The sequence below is a fragment of the Prunus mume genome, linkage group LG1 (genome assembly GCF_029339155.1).
Source record: "Prunus mume cultivar Tortuosa linkage group LG1, ASM2933915v1, whole genome shotgun sequence".
In the NCBI taxonomy this organism is placed as follows: domain Eukaryota; kingdom Viridiplantae; phylum Streptophyta; class Magnoliopsida; order Rosales; family Rosaceae; genus Prunus; species Prunus mume.
The window spans coordinates 21,454,293-21,470,971 of NC_142698.1; the positions used below are offsets into that span (position 1 = coordinate 21,454,293).

Here is a 16,679-nt window from a genome sequence, read left to right on the forward strand (position 1 = left end):
CGAAGAAAACCCGCCCGAAATTTCACCGGCTTCGTTCTCCGTCGTCCGCCACCGATTCCGGCAAGTGAGGTATGGATTCTCACCTATTTTCCGAGCTCTAGCTGATGGATGGGTAGGATTTCATAAATTTTGAGACTGAGTGAGTGAAGGGTGCATGATTAGATTTTGAATTTCTTATATGCATGTTTGATGCATTAAGTTATATTAAAAACTTTGTGGGCAGTTTTGCTAGAATCATTTGAAGGCCGGAAGCCATTTATGTTATTGCATGAGATTTTATTGTGCATGCTGGTTGGGTTATAAATGTGTTTTATGCGGTGGAAATTTTAGGAAATGTTCAATTCTGAGGAGACTCTGCGAAATTTGCAGAAAGTCTCGGCCCTTAATCCTCTATAGTAAACGAGGACGTAGATTTAAGGAGTAAACCCGGCGTGGGTGTGATGCCGGGTCTCCGCAGGTTAAATCTCGGATTGGAAATTCGGGACGGTCTGTCGACACCTTGGTATCGAGCTTAGGTTCAATTTCTTGTGGACCCCGCACCATGTGTGTGCATCCTTAAGTTGTGGGTTTATGATGGGTTCCGTCACGGGGCGTCATCGTTCTGACGCGGAGGACTGTTGGATATGGATGGATTTAGGATATTGATGAGTACACTGAAGGGTGTCACGTTCCTAGAAACGTGTCTATCCAAATTGTCATATCTCAATATCCTATGTATAAGGAAAATGGAAGGGCTGCAAGTATTGAATCCGCTGAGACGAGATGAAATCGTCAGAGAAAGGTGATAGACAAGTTACAAGGGAGTGAAGGAGTTGTGAGTCCGACCAAGGAGGGTCGTGACATATTAAAGTGAGAAGTAGTAGTGTTGGGTGAAGTATCATCTCACTCGCGTGGGCTTGAATGTCGCAATTGACAGTGAGTGGAACCTCATGGTTCTTTTTCCTTGCTCTCTCACGCAGTGAATTTGAATTCCAAAATTTCTTAGAAGTCCGGTCATTGTGAGTTTGACCGGCGACTTGGATTACTTCTGTCTACCCCTCGGAAAGGGAACCAATAGGGAAAGAGAAAGAAGAAAGGTATAAAGGCCGTTGAGGCAGAAGTAGAGCTAGAGCTTTACCACAGACAGAGGTTGTTGAGTTCTTATGGGCAGGAGGGCATGGAGCTGATAAATTCGTTTCTAGAGATCCTCCATTGCCTGAACATGTTGCTAATTCTCGATTGTGTGCAGTGAGCACGAAGTCGAAGATATTAAGAGCTCAACCTTTCTTTGAGAAGAGTGAATTCTCGAAGATTGAATCACTGGATTCATGATCTGAAGAAAGGCTTTAGTATAATCGAAATCACAAGTGTGGAAAAAGATTTAGATAGCCGTATTCCTCTTATAGAAGGAGGCTCGTGTGTGGTGGGAATACTCCAGTCAAATCCACGGATGAGACCTAGATGGATTGGGTGAACTTACCGTGGAGATGAAGAGAATGTTTTGGGGTCTCACCTCATATGAACACGTTTGAGCAGAAATCTTCCATCGGAATCAGAAAGGGATCAGGGTAGAGGGAGGAAGATGATGATTACAATTCGGTAAAAATGATCCTTTCTGACATCCCTCTCAAAGAATCGTGTTGGCAATGTTGCTTATCGATTCTAAAGAAAGAAGGAAGATATTAACAAGTCAAAGAGTTTGGATTCTCTTCATGGGAGAGATGGAAGAGAATCAAATCACAAATGGAAGCGTTTAGCTTTCAGAGGAAGATTAAGCATTACAGCAGCTATTAAAGGATATTCTTAGTGGAAGAAAGAGACTTCTCTTCCTCTGCTTGTTTGGATAGAGCTAATGGCTTGGCTGCCAACCTGGTTGTGGAGGATGAAGCATGGGAACCCGAGTAGTAGATGCGGGCCCAGTACCCACACCCTTTGGAGTGACAGGTATGAAATTTCGGGGACGAAATTTTTATAAGGGGGGTAGTATGTAACACCCCGACCCCAAATTTATCCCATGTTTAATTAATTTAAGTGGAATTGAGAAATTACCCGTGGGATAGGGGTATTTTAGTCATTTTCTTATCCAGAAGGAATTTGGGAATTCCGGTTGTACCGTTGCGTAGAGCACGGTGAGATGAGTTCGTAGACACGTAGTGGGCTCGAATCGGAGTTGTAACGAGAGAGATATGATCAAATGAAGCTCAGTGGCATAATCGTAAATATTTTGAAGTGGGTTTTTGGTTAAAAGACGGAATTGCCCCCGTCTCTCTCTCTCTCTCTCTCTCTCTCTCTCTCTCTCTCTCTCTCTCTCTCTCTCTCTCTCTCTCTCCTCGGTTTGGAACAATGCCACGCTTTGGCCGACCGTGCTCTCGTCCGCCACCAAAGTTGACGGGCGGTACCAAAATGACCGGGCCGCCGTCCTCTTCCTACCTCAGCCGGGTCTCGCCGTTAGCCGGGATTTCGCCGGAAAATCGAAGAAAACCGCCGGTTTCGCGAAATTTCACCGGCTTCGTTCTCCGTCGTCCGGCCACCGATTCCGGCAAGTGAGGTATGGATTCTCACCTATTTTCCGAGCTCTAGCTGATGGATAGGTAGGATTTCATAAATTTTGAGACTGAGTGAGTGAAGGGGTGCATGATTAGATTTTGAATTTGTTATATGCATGTTTGATGCATTAAGTTATATTAAAAACTTTGTGGGCAGTTTTGCTAGAATCATTTGAAGGCCGGAAGCCATTTATGTTATTGCATGAGATTTTATTGTGCATGCTGCCGGTTGGGTTATAAATGTCTTTTATGCAGGTGGAAATTTTGGGGAAATGTTCAATTTACAGGGGAGACTCACGAAATTTCGGCAGAAAGTCTCGGCCCTTAATCCTCTATAGTAAACGAGGACGTAGATTTAAGGAGTAAACCAGCGTGGGTGTGATGCCGGGGTCTCCACAGGGTTCGTCTCGTGTTCCGGGAAATTCGGGACGGGTCCTGTCAATTTGAGTAATTTACCCAATCAAAGAATCCTTTGGCCTATTGTTGAGCATGAATAGAGAGTTTTATTTTAGTTTTTCTTACGCACGATCACTCCATCAAATGTGCATAACAATCACTTTGATCAAACTAAACGAATCAAAATTGGTTTTTGGAGTTTTTTTTCTTAAAATTTTGAATTAGATCAGGGCAATCAGGGACAAAAAAATGTGTGGCACAAGGCTTAAAGTTGAATCCTGTGAGAAATAAGAAGCAAACATAAACTCAGGCTTTGTGATTTTTATAGGACATCGATTTCGACTTTGGAAAAGCTTTTTAGAAACCTCCTCCGATTCTCTTAAATAAATTAACCACTATACATATAAGCTCACATTTCGTAGAAACTAGCTGGGGGAACATAAAATCTTTTCTAAGAAAAGTAATTATCTGAATGTCAGAGTGAACGAGAAAGATTCAAAGATGTTTGATAAACTAGCCGGCGGTGTCAGGTTTGGCTTTGAATGATACATGAATGTTTCTGTATGCAGTTTCAAGCACCACAAAACATAAAAAATAAAAACTTACGTAAGAATTTTCATTGACAAACTGGGACATCATCATGACCAATCAAAAGTTAGGTGTGATGATATAGAAATTAATGAAGAATATGGTAGGACATTATTTTCATTGTGGCATTGACCACAGAGAATCATCTATCACAGAGGCTTGATAGCATCATAACATCTGTTTCTGTTCAAACTGACTAACAAAAAAAAGTTTTTTTTCCTTCTTCTTCTTGTTTCAGCTAATGGAACTAAATGGGAAAGGACTTGGGGGAACTGAAACTTGAACTATTCCTTCAAGCATCAGCATAACCTTCTTCATGGTAGGTCTCACTGCAGGGTCTTCTTGGATGCACCAAATGGCAACCATCACAAATCTCTCAACTTTGTTCATATCATTCATGGCCTCCATGTCATTTTCAATCAGAGCATCTAATCTGCCTTCCATATAGAGGTCATATGCCAAGTCAGTTAAAACTCCCCTCTCTCCACCACCAACTTCCACATCCACGTTTCTCTGGCAACAAACGATTTCTAGAAGCAAGACGCCAAAACTATACACATCAACCTTCACAGAGACTGGTGCAGACCTGAACCAATCAGGTGCAACATAGCCTTTTGTTCCTCTGATTGCTGTTTTAGAAGCTTGGGTTTGATTGAGCAGCTTTGCCAATCCAAAGTCGGATATTCGAGCGTTGTAATATTCATCAAGAAGTATGTTCTGAGGCTTTATATCACAATGTATGATCTGTGTGCTGCATTCTTCATGCAAGTAAACAAGCCCTTTAGCAATCCCCAATGCAATGTGGTTTCTTTGTTGCCAACTGGGCTTGACATCATCCCCGAAAAGGAAGCTTGCCAAAGTGCCACTGCTCAAGTACTCATATACCAGCAACCTGTGCTGTCCCTCATCACAATATCCTAGAAGTCTGACAAGATTCTTGTGATGTGTTTGGCCTATGACCTTAACTTCAGCTTTGAATTCTTTTTCCTTGTCGTTAAATACTCTGTCCAACACCTTGACAGCAAGTACTGGTCCTCCTGCATGATCAGTTTTCCCCTTGTAAACAATGCCACATGATCCCCTTCCCAGCTCTTCCTTGAACCCTTGTGTTGCTTCTATGAGCTCTTTGTAGGTAAAGTAGCGCAAATTGCTTCCCGCTGAAGCTTTGTCCTGGTGAGTTCCCGTGAGCTTCTTCTGGTAGTAGAAGAAGAAACCCAAACAAATTGCACCAACCAATATGAAGTTGACAAACACAGAACTACCCAAGAGTGCTGATCCCACAATGATCAAAGTGTTCTGATTCTTTGCCTTTGGAGGTAATGGAGGAGTTGGGCTTTGGAGGGGACCACTACTCCTTAATTTAAGGAAAGTCTTACCGTTAACTCCACTATCCTGTCTTCCATTTGAAAGTGGTAGTTTTTTCTTCCAACATCTGTTGTCTCTAGAAACAGCTGCATCACATAGACAATCTTCCAAGCAAGATGTTTTGCAGGCTTCAACATTATAAGATGTAAACAACTCATAATCAGATCTTGGAAAATCAGTATTTGGAAGCTCATCCATGTAGTACAAATCTCTTTCAGAACCCTGCCCTCCACCATCTTCACATACTTGCTGCAGGAAAGCTGCCTTGCAACCGCTGTACTCATCAGTTGGATTCAATAAAGAATACCCCACTGGGCATCTGCAACTTGGCCTTCTATCTTCTTTAAGTGTACAAACACTATTATAACCGCATGGCCCTGTTCCGATTTCTCCAGCTATTTTCACACAAATATTATCTGGTTCAGTGTGGATGACACTCCAGCTTTCACTGGTTGTAGAATTCTTCAGTTGGTAACTTATGATGAAAACCCCATCAAAATGGAGAGTTGCTCTGACATAATACCTAGTAGGTGAGAGTGCCTGTCCCGGTGTTGTAATAAAAAATCTCTCTCCACTTCTTCTCAATATGTACAAGTAGCCTGACTGATCAAAGATGACCTTGTAACCGGAATTTGTATCATTTGCTTCGTCACGACTGCCGCTGATATAATATGCGTCATAAGTATATTTACCTGGAACATTTATGGGGTTGAGCACAGCATCACCATTACCAAGCATCTGAAACTGGTATCTTCCCCTTGAGAAGTTAGTTTCTGTTTGTCTAGAATAAAGCAAGCCACCTACCTCCATTGTCTGAGTAGGTAACAAGGTATCAGTTGGATGATTGAAGGTCTCCCAAATGACTTTAAAACTTGTATCAACAATCATAAAGTTTCCCGTGTCGTTCATTACACCATAGGCTATTGCAGCAGCTGGAAATTCTGTCAATAGTTGTTGATCTCCTTGTGGGGGTCTCAGCAGAAGGCCTTGGTCGGTTAGCTGTACTTTTGATTTTCTTGGAGCAGGGTTGCCTTCATTTGCATACCAAACTATGGTTTTCTGAGGTATCTTGTGACACCTTATGGCAAGCAAGAAGTGATCATTATCAATTTTTTGAAACCCCAATGCAAAATCATTGGAAGGTGAAAGCCACCAATCAGACTCTTCACCTGCAGTGAGAGTACTACCCACACTAATGTTACCATTAGTTTGAGCAATGACAGAGAAGGGCAGGAGCAGGAAGAGCAGATGGGGGAGAACAAAAGCCATTTCTTTCATTTGTACTTTGGATCTGTCCACTCACAAATACAAATTTATAGAAGAAACAAAATTATTACAATTGGAGATTTTAGAAAAGTAAGGGTCCAAGAAGACTGAGTAAAAGCTTATGCAACATAAGAGCAAGTCCAGCGCAGGACTTGGCCCGGGAAAGGCTGCCCGACGCAGCCCGAGACAGCTCCAGCAGGCCCGTAGCCCAGTTTGGTGGTGGGTCCCACGAGCCGAGGAAGCCCAAGGGCAAGTCTTGCCCGGGCTGAAGCTCGAGTTGGCGACGCCAGCGCCAAGGCCACGACGCCAACAAGTAATTCAAATTTTTTTGTTGGCTCGTGAATTACACGCGCCAACGGTAAAAAAAATTTGAGTTCCATCTTGGGTGAACATATTGTGTTGTGTCAATCTTGGGTGAACATTAGTCATGACCCTATCACGGGTAATGAGATGAAGTTTCATCACATGTGGAGCAAAATTCATGGAGAATTTTGTCAAAGATCGGGTTCTATTCGGACCGATCTTTAAATGCCGTTTTGGAAGGCCAAACGACCTCAAAATGCCAAAATCCATCATACATCACAGCTAGGCTGTGAGTTTGACTCGTGTCGTCGTTCCCTTTCCGAAATGGTATTTTGCGTCCTAATCGGAGCTCGGACGACAAATCTGCAAATTCCCACTACGTCCTTTTTCTAGCTCAAGCGATAAAATCTGACATTTGTTCTACATCAGACGTGGCACAATTTTAGAGGGTGAAAATCTTATCCGAAAATTTAATTACAAAAGATTATCAAAATTAATGGTTTAAACTATAAAAAAATAGAAAATAAAGTACAATGAATAGTAATTGCCTTAGACTTGCTAGACTTTGGGTGGGCAAATCTGACACTATGTCACGTGAATAAGCATGCTTGCCCTTGCCCTAGACTTTACCCTTGTGGGTGGAGATGCTCTAAAGAAAGCATGGTCGTTGAAGCAGTGAGGACAAAAAAGACATGACCATTGTTGTCATAGGAAAAAAAAAAAAGGCAATGAAATGAAATTATGAGAGAAATATAGTTGCAATTTCATTTGATAAGACTGCAGGTGTCCAATTTCAATTTGAATTTTTCTTATTGGGACCACTACGAAGAAAAAGACTGCATGAATTGACTGGTTGAATTTTGCAGTGGGAATGGGTCAAGAAAGAGACCTATTGACCCAAAAAATCAGAGAGAAATAGAGGAGGTAATAGAGGAGGTAATGTGGACTAATCTTAAACTAAACTGATTAAACTGCAGGTATCTCTCTTCAAGTAAACTGCAGGTATCTTTCTTGTTCTTTTTCACATCCCCAAATAACAGATGATATTTTTATACAAGCGATATTTGACTTTAATATAATCTAAACTATATGAAAGGTGATTTGAACTCACGTGCAAAGTGGGGAGTACATCTGCTTTAGCCAACTTGGCTAGGCCCATGTCTGCATCATTAAGAGACTTTTGAATGCATCTAGAGCCACAGGTTCTAACCAAAAATATGTGGGGGAGTTGTGTGCACAACACACAGACTCCATACATTTAAACGACAAAGTCATCACCTTCATACCAAACTGAGATTTAATTTAGGAATTGAAAAGAAGGATCTTATAAACAATAATTGCAAGCGGAAACGACATCAGAAGGCTGATTTAATACCTTAAGGGGGTGTATTCAATTAGGATTGTATACAATTTTGAAAGATTTTTTTTTAAGTGATAGATTTCCTGTAATTATATAACTCCTATAGGTTTTACCCGGATTTTTAATAAACTTGTATAGACTTTTATTATGGACTTCCATACTTTTGTATGAACTTTTGTTATAGATTCAGATATATTTGTATAGACTTCCCAATACTATTTTCTTTTATCACTCTTTCTTCCCAACACTATTTTCTTTAAACTATCTTGACCTAGCCACTAGTTGACCATCCCTGTTTTTTTTTCCAAATTCTTCCTCTACTTGTGTGCACAACAATGAATTTCCCTTTGAAATTTCCACGAGTTGGAAACTTTCATACCTAAATAATGAATTTCTCCTTTGAAATTTCCACAAGTTGGAAACTTTCATACCTAAACAATGAATTTCTCCTTTGAAATTTCCATGAGTTGGAAACTTTCATACCTAAACAATGAATTTCCCTTTGAAATTTCCATGAGTTGGAAATTTCCCTTTGATTTTGTTCACGAATAGCAAACTCTTCGTCCAAAAATTCAATTAAAAAGAAAACAACCCTTTGTCCAAAAAGCAAGGGCCCTATCATCTAGTAGTGTTATGGGTGATGGAAATATATCTCAATGTTCCGCCGTCTTGACGTTGGCTTCATGCCGAGAGATCTCAAAGGGGAACTTATCGGAGATCGAGAAATCTCTAGCCGATCTTTCCTCCCAGCAACTCCAACTGGTTGATTTGAAGAAATCACTAATGAAGGAGCTTTGCTTAATACAGGACGCTTGTAACCACCCAAGGTCAGTGCATGGCTTAGTGCATTGTTTGCCAAATGATAGCAAAAAATTTAACATAGAGAGAAAAAAAAAAACGTTGTATGAAATCTTTGGGGTGGAGGCCAAATCTATCTCCTTTTGAATACAGGTAAATGTATTTGGACTTTTTCCAAGTCCTAATTGAATACACCCACATTTAGATTAACACTAGCAAAGGTGCCCGCATGATGCTGTGGGTTTTAAAACCGTCTGAAATGTGTACAAAGTTATGAAAATATGTAGCAAGTTTAAGTTACAAAATAAATACTAATAACATGTTTTATATGTAGAAGGATTTTGACCTTGAAGACCATTTATGAACCCTAAACCCTTGGTTTTTTTCATTTTTAAGTTTTATGAATTTTAAGTGATTTTTTAAAAACTCCATTAGTTGGTTGATGTGGCATATATGTGGAGCCCACATCTCCAATAAGATAGTTTCGTGTGTATTTAAAATACAATATATATTTTTAATAAATAATTTTAAGATGAAAATCAAAATTTAATGAATTTTAAATTAAAAAATTAAAGATCATTTGTGATAGGCGAGTGAACCTCAAGGATGTTTTGTGATATATATATATATATATGTCATGCCAGCAAACTAACGGAGTTTTTGATGGAATCTAACGATAAGGACTATTTGTGATCGCATATACTAATCTTGAGGACCACGAATGACACAATAAAAATGGTATGTGCTGACGTGGAAGGTAAGTGGGCTCCACATCTCAAATAATGTCATGACACGTGGATAACATAAAATATATATATATATATTTAAAAACATTTTAAAATAAAAAATTCATTAAAATCTTTTTTTAAAAAAATTATGAGAAAAGTTGAAAATTCTTTTTGTTCTTTCTCATCCCTCATCTGCCCTCTCTCTCTACTCTCCCCCTGCTATTTTTCTCGCCCACCACCCCCATCCCTACTTGTAACCCACGCCATAGCTGCATCTCGAACCCTCACCCGCAACCCCCCACCCTCTCCCACTATTTTTCCTCTCCCCTTATACTTTCCCTCTCTCCATATGACTTCCAAAATTTTATTGAAACCCATGATCTTCTTTGAGGAAGTGAAATAAATCCAAGTCACGTTATAAGATCTGTCAATGAAATTTGGATGGGCCAAATCGTACGTGTGAATTCATGAAGTAAAGAATGATTGAGCCGTGAGAGAGCTCCAATGAAGATCCAATTGGGGAGGCAACACATACAAACCACCTTCTTGTTTTCAAGTTTCCTTTTTAAGAAATTAGAGGTGTAAGTTGGATTGGAAAATCTGATTCCGACCAATTCCGGTCCCAATATTTTCAAAAAAAATCCGACTCCGATAAATATGATATCCGAAAATGCTGAATCCAATATTTTCGATAAATGTCGAAAATTCAATTCCAATCAGAAAAAATTCCGAAGTTTACCGAACCCATTCCGATCCGATTTTTCCCAAGTTTTCTAGAAAATTTCGAATTTCTTATGATAATTGCATTATTTTTAGTGTATAGGTGTTATATATGTTTCATTTCTTAGGTCAAATACAAATATTCATATATACTAAAATAGGCCTTGCCAAAAAAAATATATTAAACTTAATAGTTTATATCTTTAAGAGTATATTTTTGGCAATATGTGCTTGTTTGAATATAACAAAAAATGCATGTGTGCTTGTTACATCAAAACGTACTACATATGTGGTAAATGTAGGGAAGTATCATACTATTCCATTTTGTATTTTATGTATGTATGTATGTATTTTAAAATTTTAAACTATTTTCATTTAAACTTTAATTACATGAAACACCACATATAATATAAATATATTCATTGGAGCTTGACAATTATAGTATTCCAATTGTATAGAGCAAGACTAACATATTAAGATATTGAATGAACAAATAGTATTATTTCCTTTTGTAAACTTTTAATCCATTATGTTATTTTTAAAATCTCCATCATGTACACAACTCAACCTCCCATTCATATTTCCACCACTTTAGATACGTGTTATATGTACGCCCTCTTGTAAGGCTTCATTTGGATGAAGAGATTCTAAATCCATGTATGTCAAAATTAGCACAATACTGAAAAGAAAAAGAAAAAAAAAGAATTCAAAAGTCCGACTTAAGCTTCCTTGCACACATTTTGTCTTTTATCTATATATATATATATATATATATAAAGTAAAAGGCAGAGAATGGTGAAACATTTAAAATACCAGAAAATGCTCATAGTTAATGCAAACATTAAAAATTAAAATTATTAATTAAATGAGGATAATATGGTAAATTCACACTTTTTCATATTAAAAAATTAAAATTAAAAGAAAAATCAGATAATGGATCATATTTTTATGAAACACAACTACTCATTATCTTTTTTTAATTCTAAAATAAATTTAATGTTTAAAAAAAAAAAGCCTTGAGCGCGTGCAGAGAGACTAGTATATATGATATATTAAAAATAAAAACCTTTTTTATCATAAATTAAAAAACAAAAGTAAAGAGCTAAATAATTAAAATTAAAAGTAAAAAAAAGAAAATGTTCCATCTCCCACTTATTTATCCCTCTTTCTTTTTCTTTATTTCATTTCTCAATTTCCCACTTACCCTAATTTCATTTGTTTATTTTCCCCCTCTCTCTCTTCCAATACTAACGTTCTTAACCCTAAGTAACACATCTTCTTTTCTTTTCTTTTTTTTCATTTTTTTTTTCATTTGCAGCTGCCGCACCCTTTTTTTTTCTTTCTTCCCTCTCTCTCTTCCATGGCTCCTCTATCTCTTCTTCTTTCTCCTCTCTCCTTATTCTTGTTTGGGTTCGATTGGTTGGTTGAGTGATTGGGTTTAATTGTGTTCTGTTTGACAGTGATACTTGTGCTCTGTCTTTGGAGATGTTGAATTCATATTGTGTGAAAATACTGAGTTTTTAGGTGGAGGGATGGTGGATGGAGGTTGTGGTAGGTGTCAAATGACGCATTTTCTCCAAGTGTATCTGTCTACATCGTAGTTTTTTGTTTTTAGTACTGTCAAATGACGCATTTTCTCCTTCTAACAGCTTAGTTTGAAAGGCAAATATGTCATTCAACCGCAAAATATTCTCTTGTTATTTTATTCTCAAAATTTGTGTTCATGAACCGTTTTATAATTCTACTAATTATGTTCATATGTACACTTGGTATGATGTTAGGTTGGCCTTTCCGTTAGTTATATATATACACACATAGAGCTTCAGTTGAGGATTCCTCAAATAATTATTTGATGGACACCTTTATAGGACACAACACATATTGTATTTTAAGTATCCAAAATCATCTAGTTTTTATATATTCTCTTAAATATCATCTCCGCAAAAAAATAAATAAAAATAAAAATTTCTATTACCATTCTGTAAATTTTGCTTCTTGTCTTTGTTGTTGTACCTTTATGAATATTTCTCTGTTCTGGTGGTAGAAAACATTTACCTCTACTTCTTGTCTTTGTTGTAAATTTTCCTTCTTTCCTCCCTTTTAGCTAAAATATGGAAAGTTGTATAGAAAAAAAAAAGACGGATACAGCTGGAAATGAGTCATAAAAGGGGCGCTGTCAAATCTGAGCTTAGAGTTGTGAGGGTAGGAGCAAGAGAGAATTGGAAAAAGATGGAAGAAAGACCCCATTAACTGAAGGTGACTGAAGACTACAAAGTCTTCAAGTGGCTGACTCTGAATGCGAGGCTATTATGGTCATGCCCATAAAGTAATCCAAGTTGGGCACGACAAAGAACACGAACCGCTGACACGAATTTTCCACCATGGTTCCAAGGGCACGACAAAGAACACGACCCACTGACACGAATTTTCCACCCTTACGAGCCAAAAGATGTAATAAATATGAGCTTGTTAACCATTTAAGTGTAGCAGTCAAAATTCAATAGTAATAAATATGATCGTTGCTATGTAACTCTAATTTGATTATTTGAAGTTGAAATCTATGACACACAAAAATTATCATTTCCATTACATAAATAGAGCCTTCTTTCTTATTATCACCAGTATGGCCAAATAAAAGAGATGCATATATCTAAGAAGCGATCACAATGCAGAACTACAAACTAGTGTGATCACAGAATCAAATCCAAAAAAAAAAGAACAAGAACAAGATTGTCAAGCAGGAAATAAGCTAGTCCTGGCAGTAAAACCTTGGCTGCAATGCAATGCAATACAAAGAAAGTTGGTTTCAGCCTGTTCTGGTGGTATGTGGGGATGGACATGGAGGAACATGCACTTCCACCACGCCTTCAAGCATCTGCACAACTTTCCTCATAGTTGGTCTAAGAGACGGGTCATCTTGAATACACCAAATAGCAATCATCACAAGCTTTTCCGGCTTCATTCTATCATCTAAGGCCTGAACTTCATTATCTAGAACTAGAACAGCATCTAACATTCCTCCGCAATAGCAATCATAGACCCAATCCGTTAAAATTGCTCTCTCCTCATGGCTATTGTCCACATCAATGCTTCTCCTACAGCAAATGATCTCAAGCAGCACAACACCAAAGCTATACACATCAACTTTGGCAGTGATTGGCATGTTACTGAACCACTCCGGGGCAACATACCCTTTTGTTCCTCTAATGGCAGTATGAGTGTGGCTCTGATTCATCATCAAAAGCTTTGCCAATCCAAAATCAGAGATCCGAGCAGTGTAATAATCGTCAAGCAGTATGTTCTGAGGCTTTATATCACAATGGATGACTTGGGTGCTGCACTCTTCATGCAAGTACAGAAGTCCTTTGGCAACTCCACAAGCAATTTCAATTCGCTGCGTCCAACTGGGTTTTGTATCAGCAAAAAGGTAGCTTGCTAACGTGCCATTGCTTAAGAACTCGTATACTAGCAATCGATGTTGCCCTTCGTCACAATACCCAACCAGGCAAACTAGATTCTTGTGATGTGTCTTACCAATTACGCGCAGTTCTGTCTTGAATTCCTTCTCACCATCTTGTATCACACAGTTTAGCTTCTTCACTGCCAATTGGACACCAGAACCAATTTGTATTGTCCCTTTGTAAACAACTCCAAACGCACCCCTTCCTAATTCTTCTGTGAATCCATTTGTAGCTTCTTGAAGCTCTCGGTAACTAAAAGAATACAAATTTGAGTCCAAAATATTTTTGATAGACCTTACAGACCTTACACGTTTCTTCCGGAAAACAAAGAAAAATCCCAGACAAGCAGCAGCACTAAACATAAAACTAACAAAGATAGAGGCAGCCAGAATTACAGACTCCGCGCGTGTCAAAGTGTTACTGCTCTTCTTCTTCGTCTTCTTCTCATCTGGATTTGGCATTGGAGGAAATTGTAGAGTTGAATTATCCTTTCTGACTTTGATGAAGGCTTGTGAATTAAGACTTATATCCACTCTCCCATTTGAGAGAGGCAACTTCTTTTTCCAGCAGGTTTCAGACCGGAAAATAGCAACAGCACACAAACAATCTTGAAAGCAAGATTCATTGCACTTCTCTGCAGTAAAAGGTTTTAACTGCACATAATCTGAGATTGGCCAATCTGTATTTGTTAGCACCTCAACATCATATAAATCTTTTGTGCCACTAAGTTCATCTTCTTTACAGCCTTGTATGAAATCCGGTTTGCATCCCCGGTATGGATCATTTGGATCAAGTAAAGAGAACCCTTTTGGGCATTCACAGGTTGGCCCATTATTAGCTTTGAGCTTGCAGATACTGTTGTACCCACAAACACCAACACCTGAATATTCTCTACTTCTTTGGCAAATATCATCTGGCTCTGACCACCGAAGAGTCCAGCTCACATTTCCAGTGAAATTCTTGGGGTGATAATATTGAGCAAAAATCCCATCAAGGTTGAGAGTTGCTCTAATATAGTTATCCCTTGCTGAGACTGCCTCTCCCACTGGAAGATTGTACTTTCCACCATTCTCTCTCAGAACATACAAGTAGCCTGAGACATTGAAAACCAATTCTTTACCTTCACTACCTGCCACAGTCCCTGAGGTAGTGTCGGTTGAAAAGTAAGGTTCATTGGCAAAGCGTGTTACATAGTTTATGGTGCTCATTACAAGGTTCCCATCTGCTTGCAGAAGCAGCTGGAACCGTCCTTTCGAATAGTTAGTCTCCGGTTGTCGAGAAAAAAGCTTCCCACGTCTTCCAAGTGTCTGTCCAGGCAACAGGGTATCAGTGGGATTGCTGAAGGTCTCCCATAAGCTTTCTGAGTTTATATCTTGAAGAACAAAGTTGCCCGTATCTTTCATGACCCCAATGGCAGCAACACGAACACTGGTTTCAGATTTCCATAGCTCGTCACCCTGAGGATTTGTAAGCAATAGACCGCTGTCGTCCATCAAGTACACAGTTGACCCCTCGGGTGCAACTGCAGCCCCATTATCCCGATGTGCATACCAAACTATGGTTCTGTCTGGTATTTTGGCATACCATATTGAGAGCAGGAAAAGACCATTGCTTCCAAGTGGAAAAAATCCAAAGGCAAAATCACCAGATGGAGAAAGCCATGGTGAGGAGTTAGCTGCAGTTGCAGTTAGGGACTCCCCCACTGTTATGCCACCGTTAGTTTGAGCAAACACAGAAACTGGTAGCAGAAACAGAGAGGAAAACAGAAGCAGCCGTACAGTAAAAGCCATTGCTAATTTTCTAGCACCAATGTGGTTAGGCATACTACAATATCCTAAGCCTAACTATTTCATAATGAAGAATGGGACCATGGCCCTTGCTTCCTTGAAATTTCTTGCTATAAATGCGTGTGTATAGTAGTCTATATTAACCATCCACTACGGCACGAACTTAGAGACCCTCGCTACCGGTCACGCACAAAAATTTCTAAGTGTATCTGTCTACATCGTAGTTTTTTGTTTAATACTGTCAAATGACGCATTTTCTCCTTCTAACAGCTTAGTTTGAAAGGCAAATATGTCATTCAACCGCAAAAATTTCTCACAAAATATTCTCTTGTTATTTTATTGGGAAATAGCCTCCAATGCCACCCATTTCATAATTTTAACTAAAAATACCACCTCTTTCCAAATTTTTTAAAACTATCACATATAAATACATCTTTATTGTCGCCTGATTGCACCCATATCACATTTTCAGAAATTTTGTTCTCTCCACCGACCACAGCTTCTTTTGCTTTGCAGAGTCGTAATCGATAATATTGTCTGCTCCATTGAGATCTTCGTCGCCGCCTACCACACATCCACCGGAAAGGCCCTGGCTTTCACATCGTCTTCTGCTTCTTCTCACTTGGACTCACCGACCCAGACGCCAACTCGCCCAACAGCTCGCCGGCGTTGCGAGATTGCTCACTTCTGTAGCTGCCAGCAGGATGAAGAAGGCATTGGGTCTCAAATCGCCGAGTTCGGGCTCCAAGAAGAGTCTTGGGTCCGATGGGTCCGGGGTCGGGACCCGGAAAGCCCAAGCGGGTTATGACAGTGGGTGAGCTAATGAGGATCCAAATGGGGATTTCTGACACTATGGACTCTAGAGTCAGGAGAGCTCTGCTTAGGATTTCTGCTGCTCATGTGAGCTCAATTTCTGTGCTTTCTTATTTGTGATCTTGGTTGATCTGGTTTGATGGGTTTGATTTTGTTTGGTGGGTAATGCTTGATTTTTATCATTGTGATAATTGTGATGATGGGATGGATATGGAGCTTAATTTTGCTACTGGTTTGGCCAATTTTGGATTTTGGTTTTTCTTACTTTAAAACAAAAATTATTTCTTCACTAAGTGTAGTTCAATCTGATAAAACTGACAATGCAAAATGTTTCACGAATGTTTAATTTCATAATGGGTAATTTCAAACTTTTGTAATTTCAAAATGGGTAATTTCATAATGTTTAATTTCATAATGCAAAATGTTTCACGAATGTTTAATATCAACATATTAATTTGAGTGATTATGCCACTATTTAATGATTTTAGGCTCTCCTATTGTGTGTATTTAACTGGTTCATATGATGCTGTTTCTTCAGGTCTTCATTCAGAACTTGGCATTGTTTCTCA

At 38.9% G+C, this 16,679-nt stretch overlaps 2 protein-coding genes across 2 annotated transcripts; both read right to left on the reverse strand.

The window, feature by feature from the left end:
- Positions 1-3,562: 3,562 nt before the first annotated feature.
- LOC103341831 (G-type lectin S-receptor-like serine/threonine-protein kinase RLK1) lies at positions 3,563-6,143 on the reverse strand. Its single transcript, XM_089048535.1, has one exon. The coding sequence runs from the start codon at positions 6,141-6,143 to the stop codon at positions 3,744-3,746; it is 2,400 nt and encodes a 799-aa protein (XP_088904661.1). The 3' UTR covers positions 3,563-3,743.
- Positions 6,144-12,610: 6,467 nt separating this feature from the next.
- LOC148921291 (G-type lectin S-receptor-like serine/threonine-protein kinase LECRK3) lies at positions 12,611-15,395 on the reverse strand. Its single transcript, XM_089051762.1, has one exon. The coding sequence runs from the start codon at positions 15,331-15,333 to the stop codon at positions 12,856-12,858; it is 2,478 nt and encodes an 825-aa protein (XP_088907888.1). The 5' UTR covers positions 15,334-15,395; the 3' UTR covers positions 12,611-12,855.
- Between the last annotated feature and the right edge of the window lie 1,284 nt (positions 15,396-16,679).

Excerpts from the sequence above, each read along its gene's own strand:
- LOC103341831 (XM_089048535.1), bottom strand. The coding sequence starts at position 6,143 with ATGGCTTTTGTTCTCCCCCATCTGCTCTTCCTGCTCCTGCCCTTCTCT.
- LOC148921291 (XM_089051762.1), bottom strand. The coding sequence starts at position 15,333 with ATGCCTAACCACATTGGTGCTAGAAAATTAGCAATGGCTTTTACTGTA.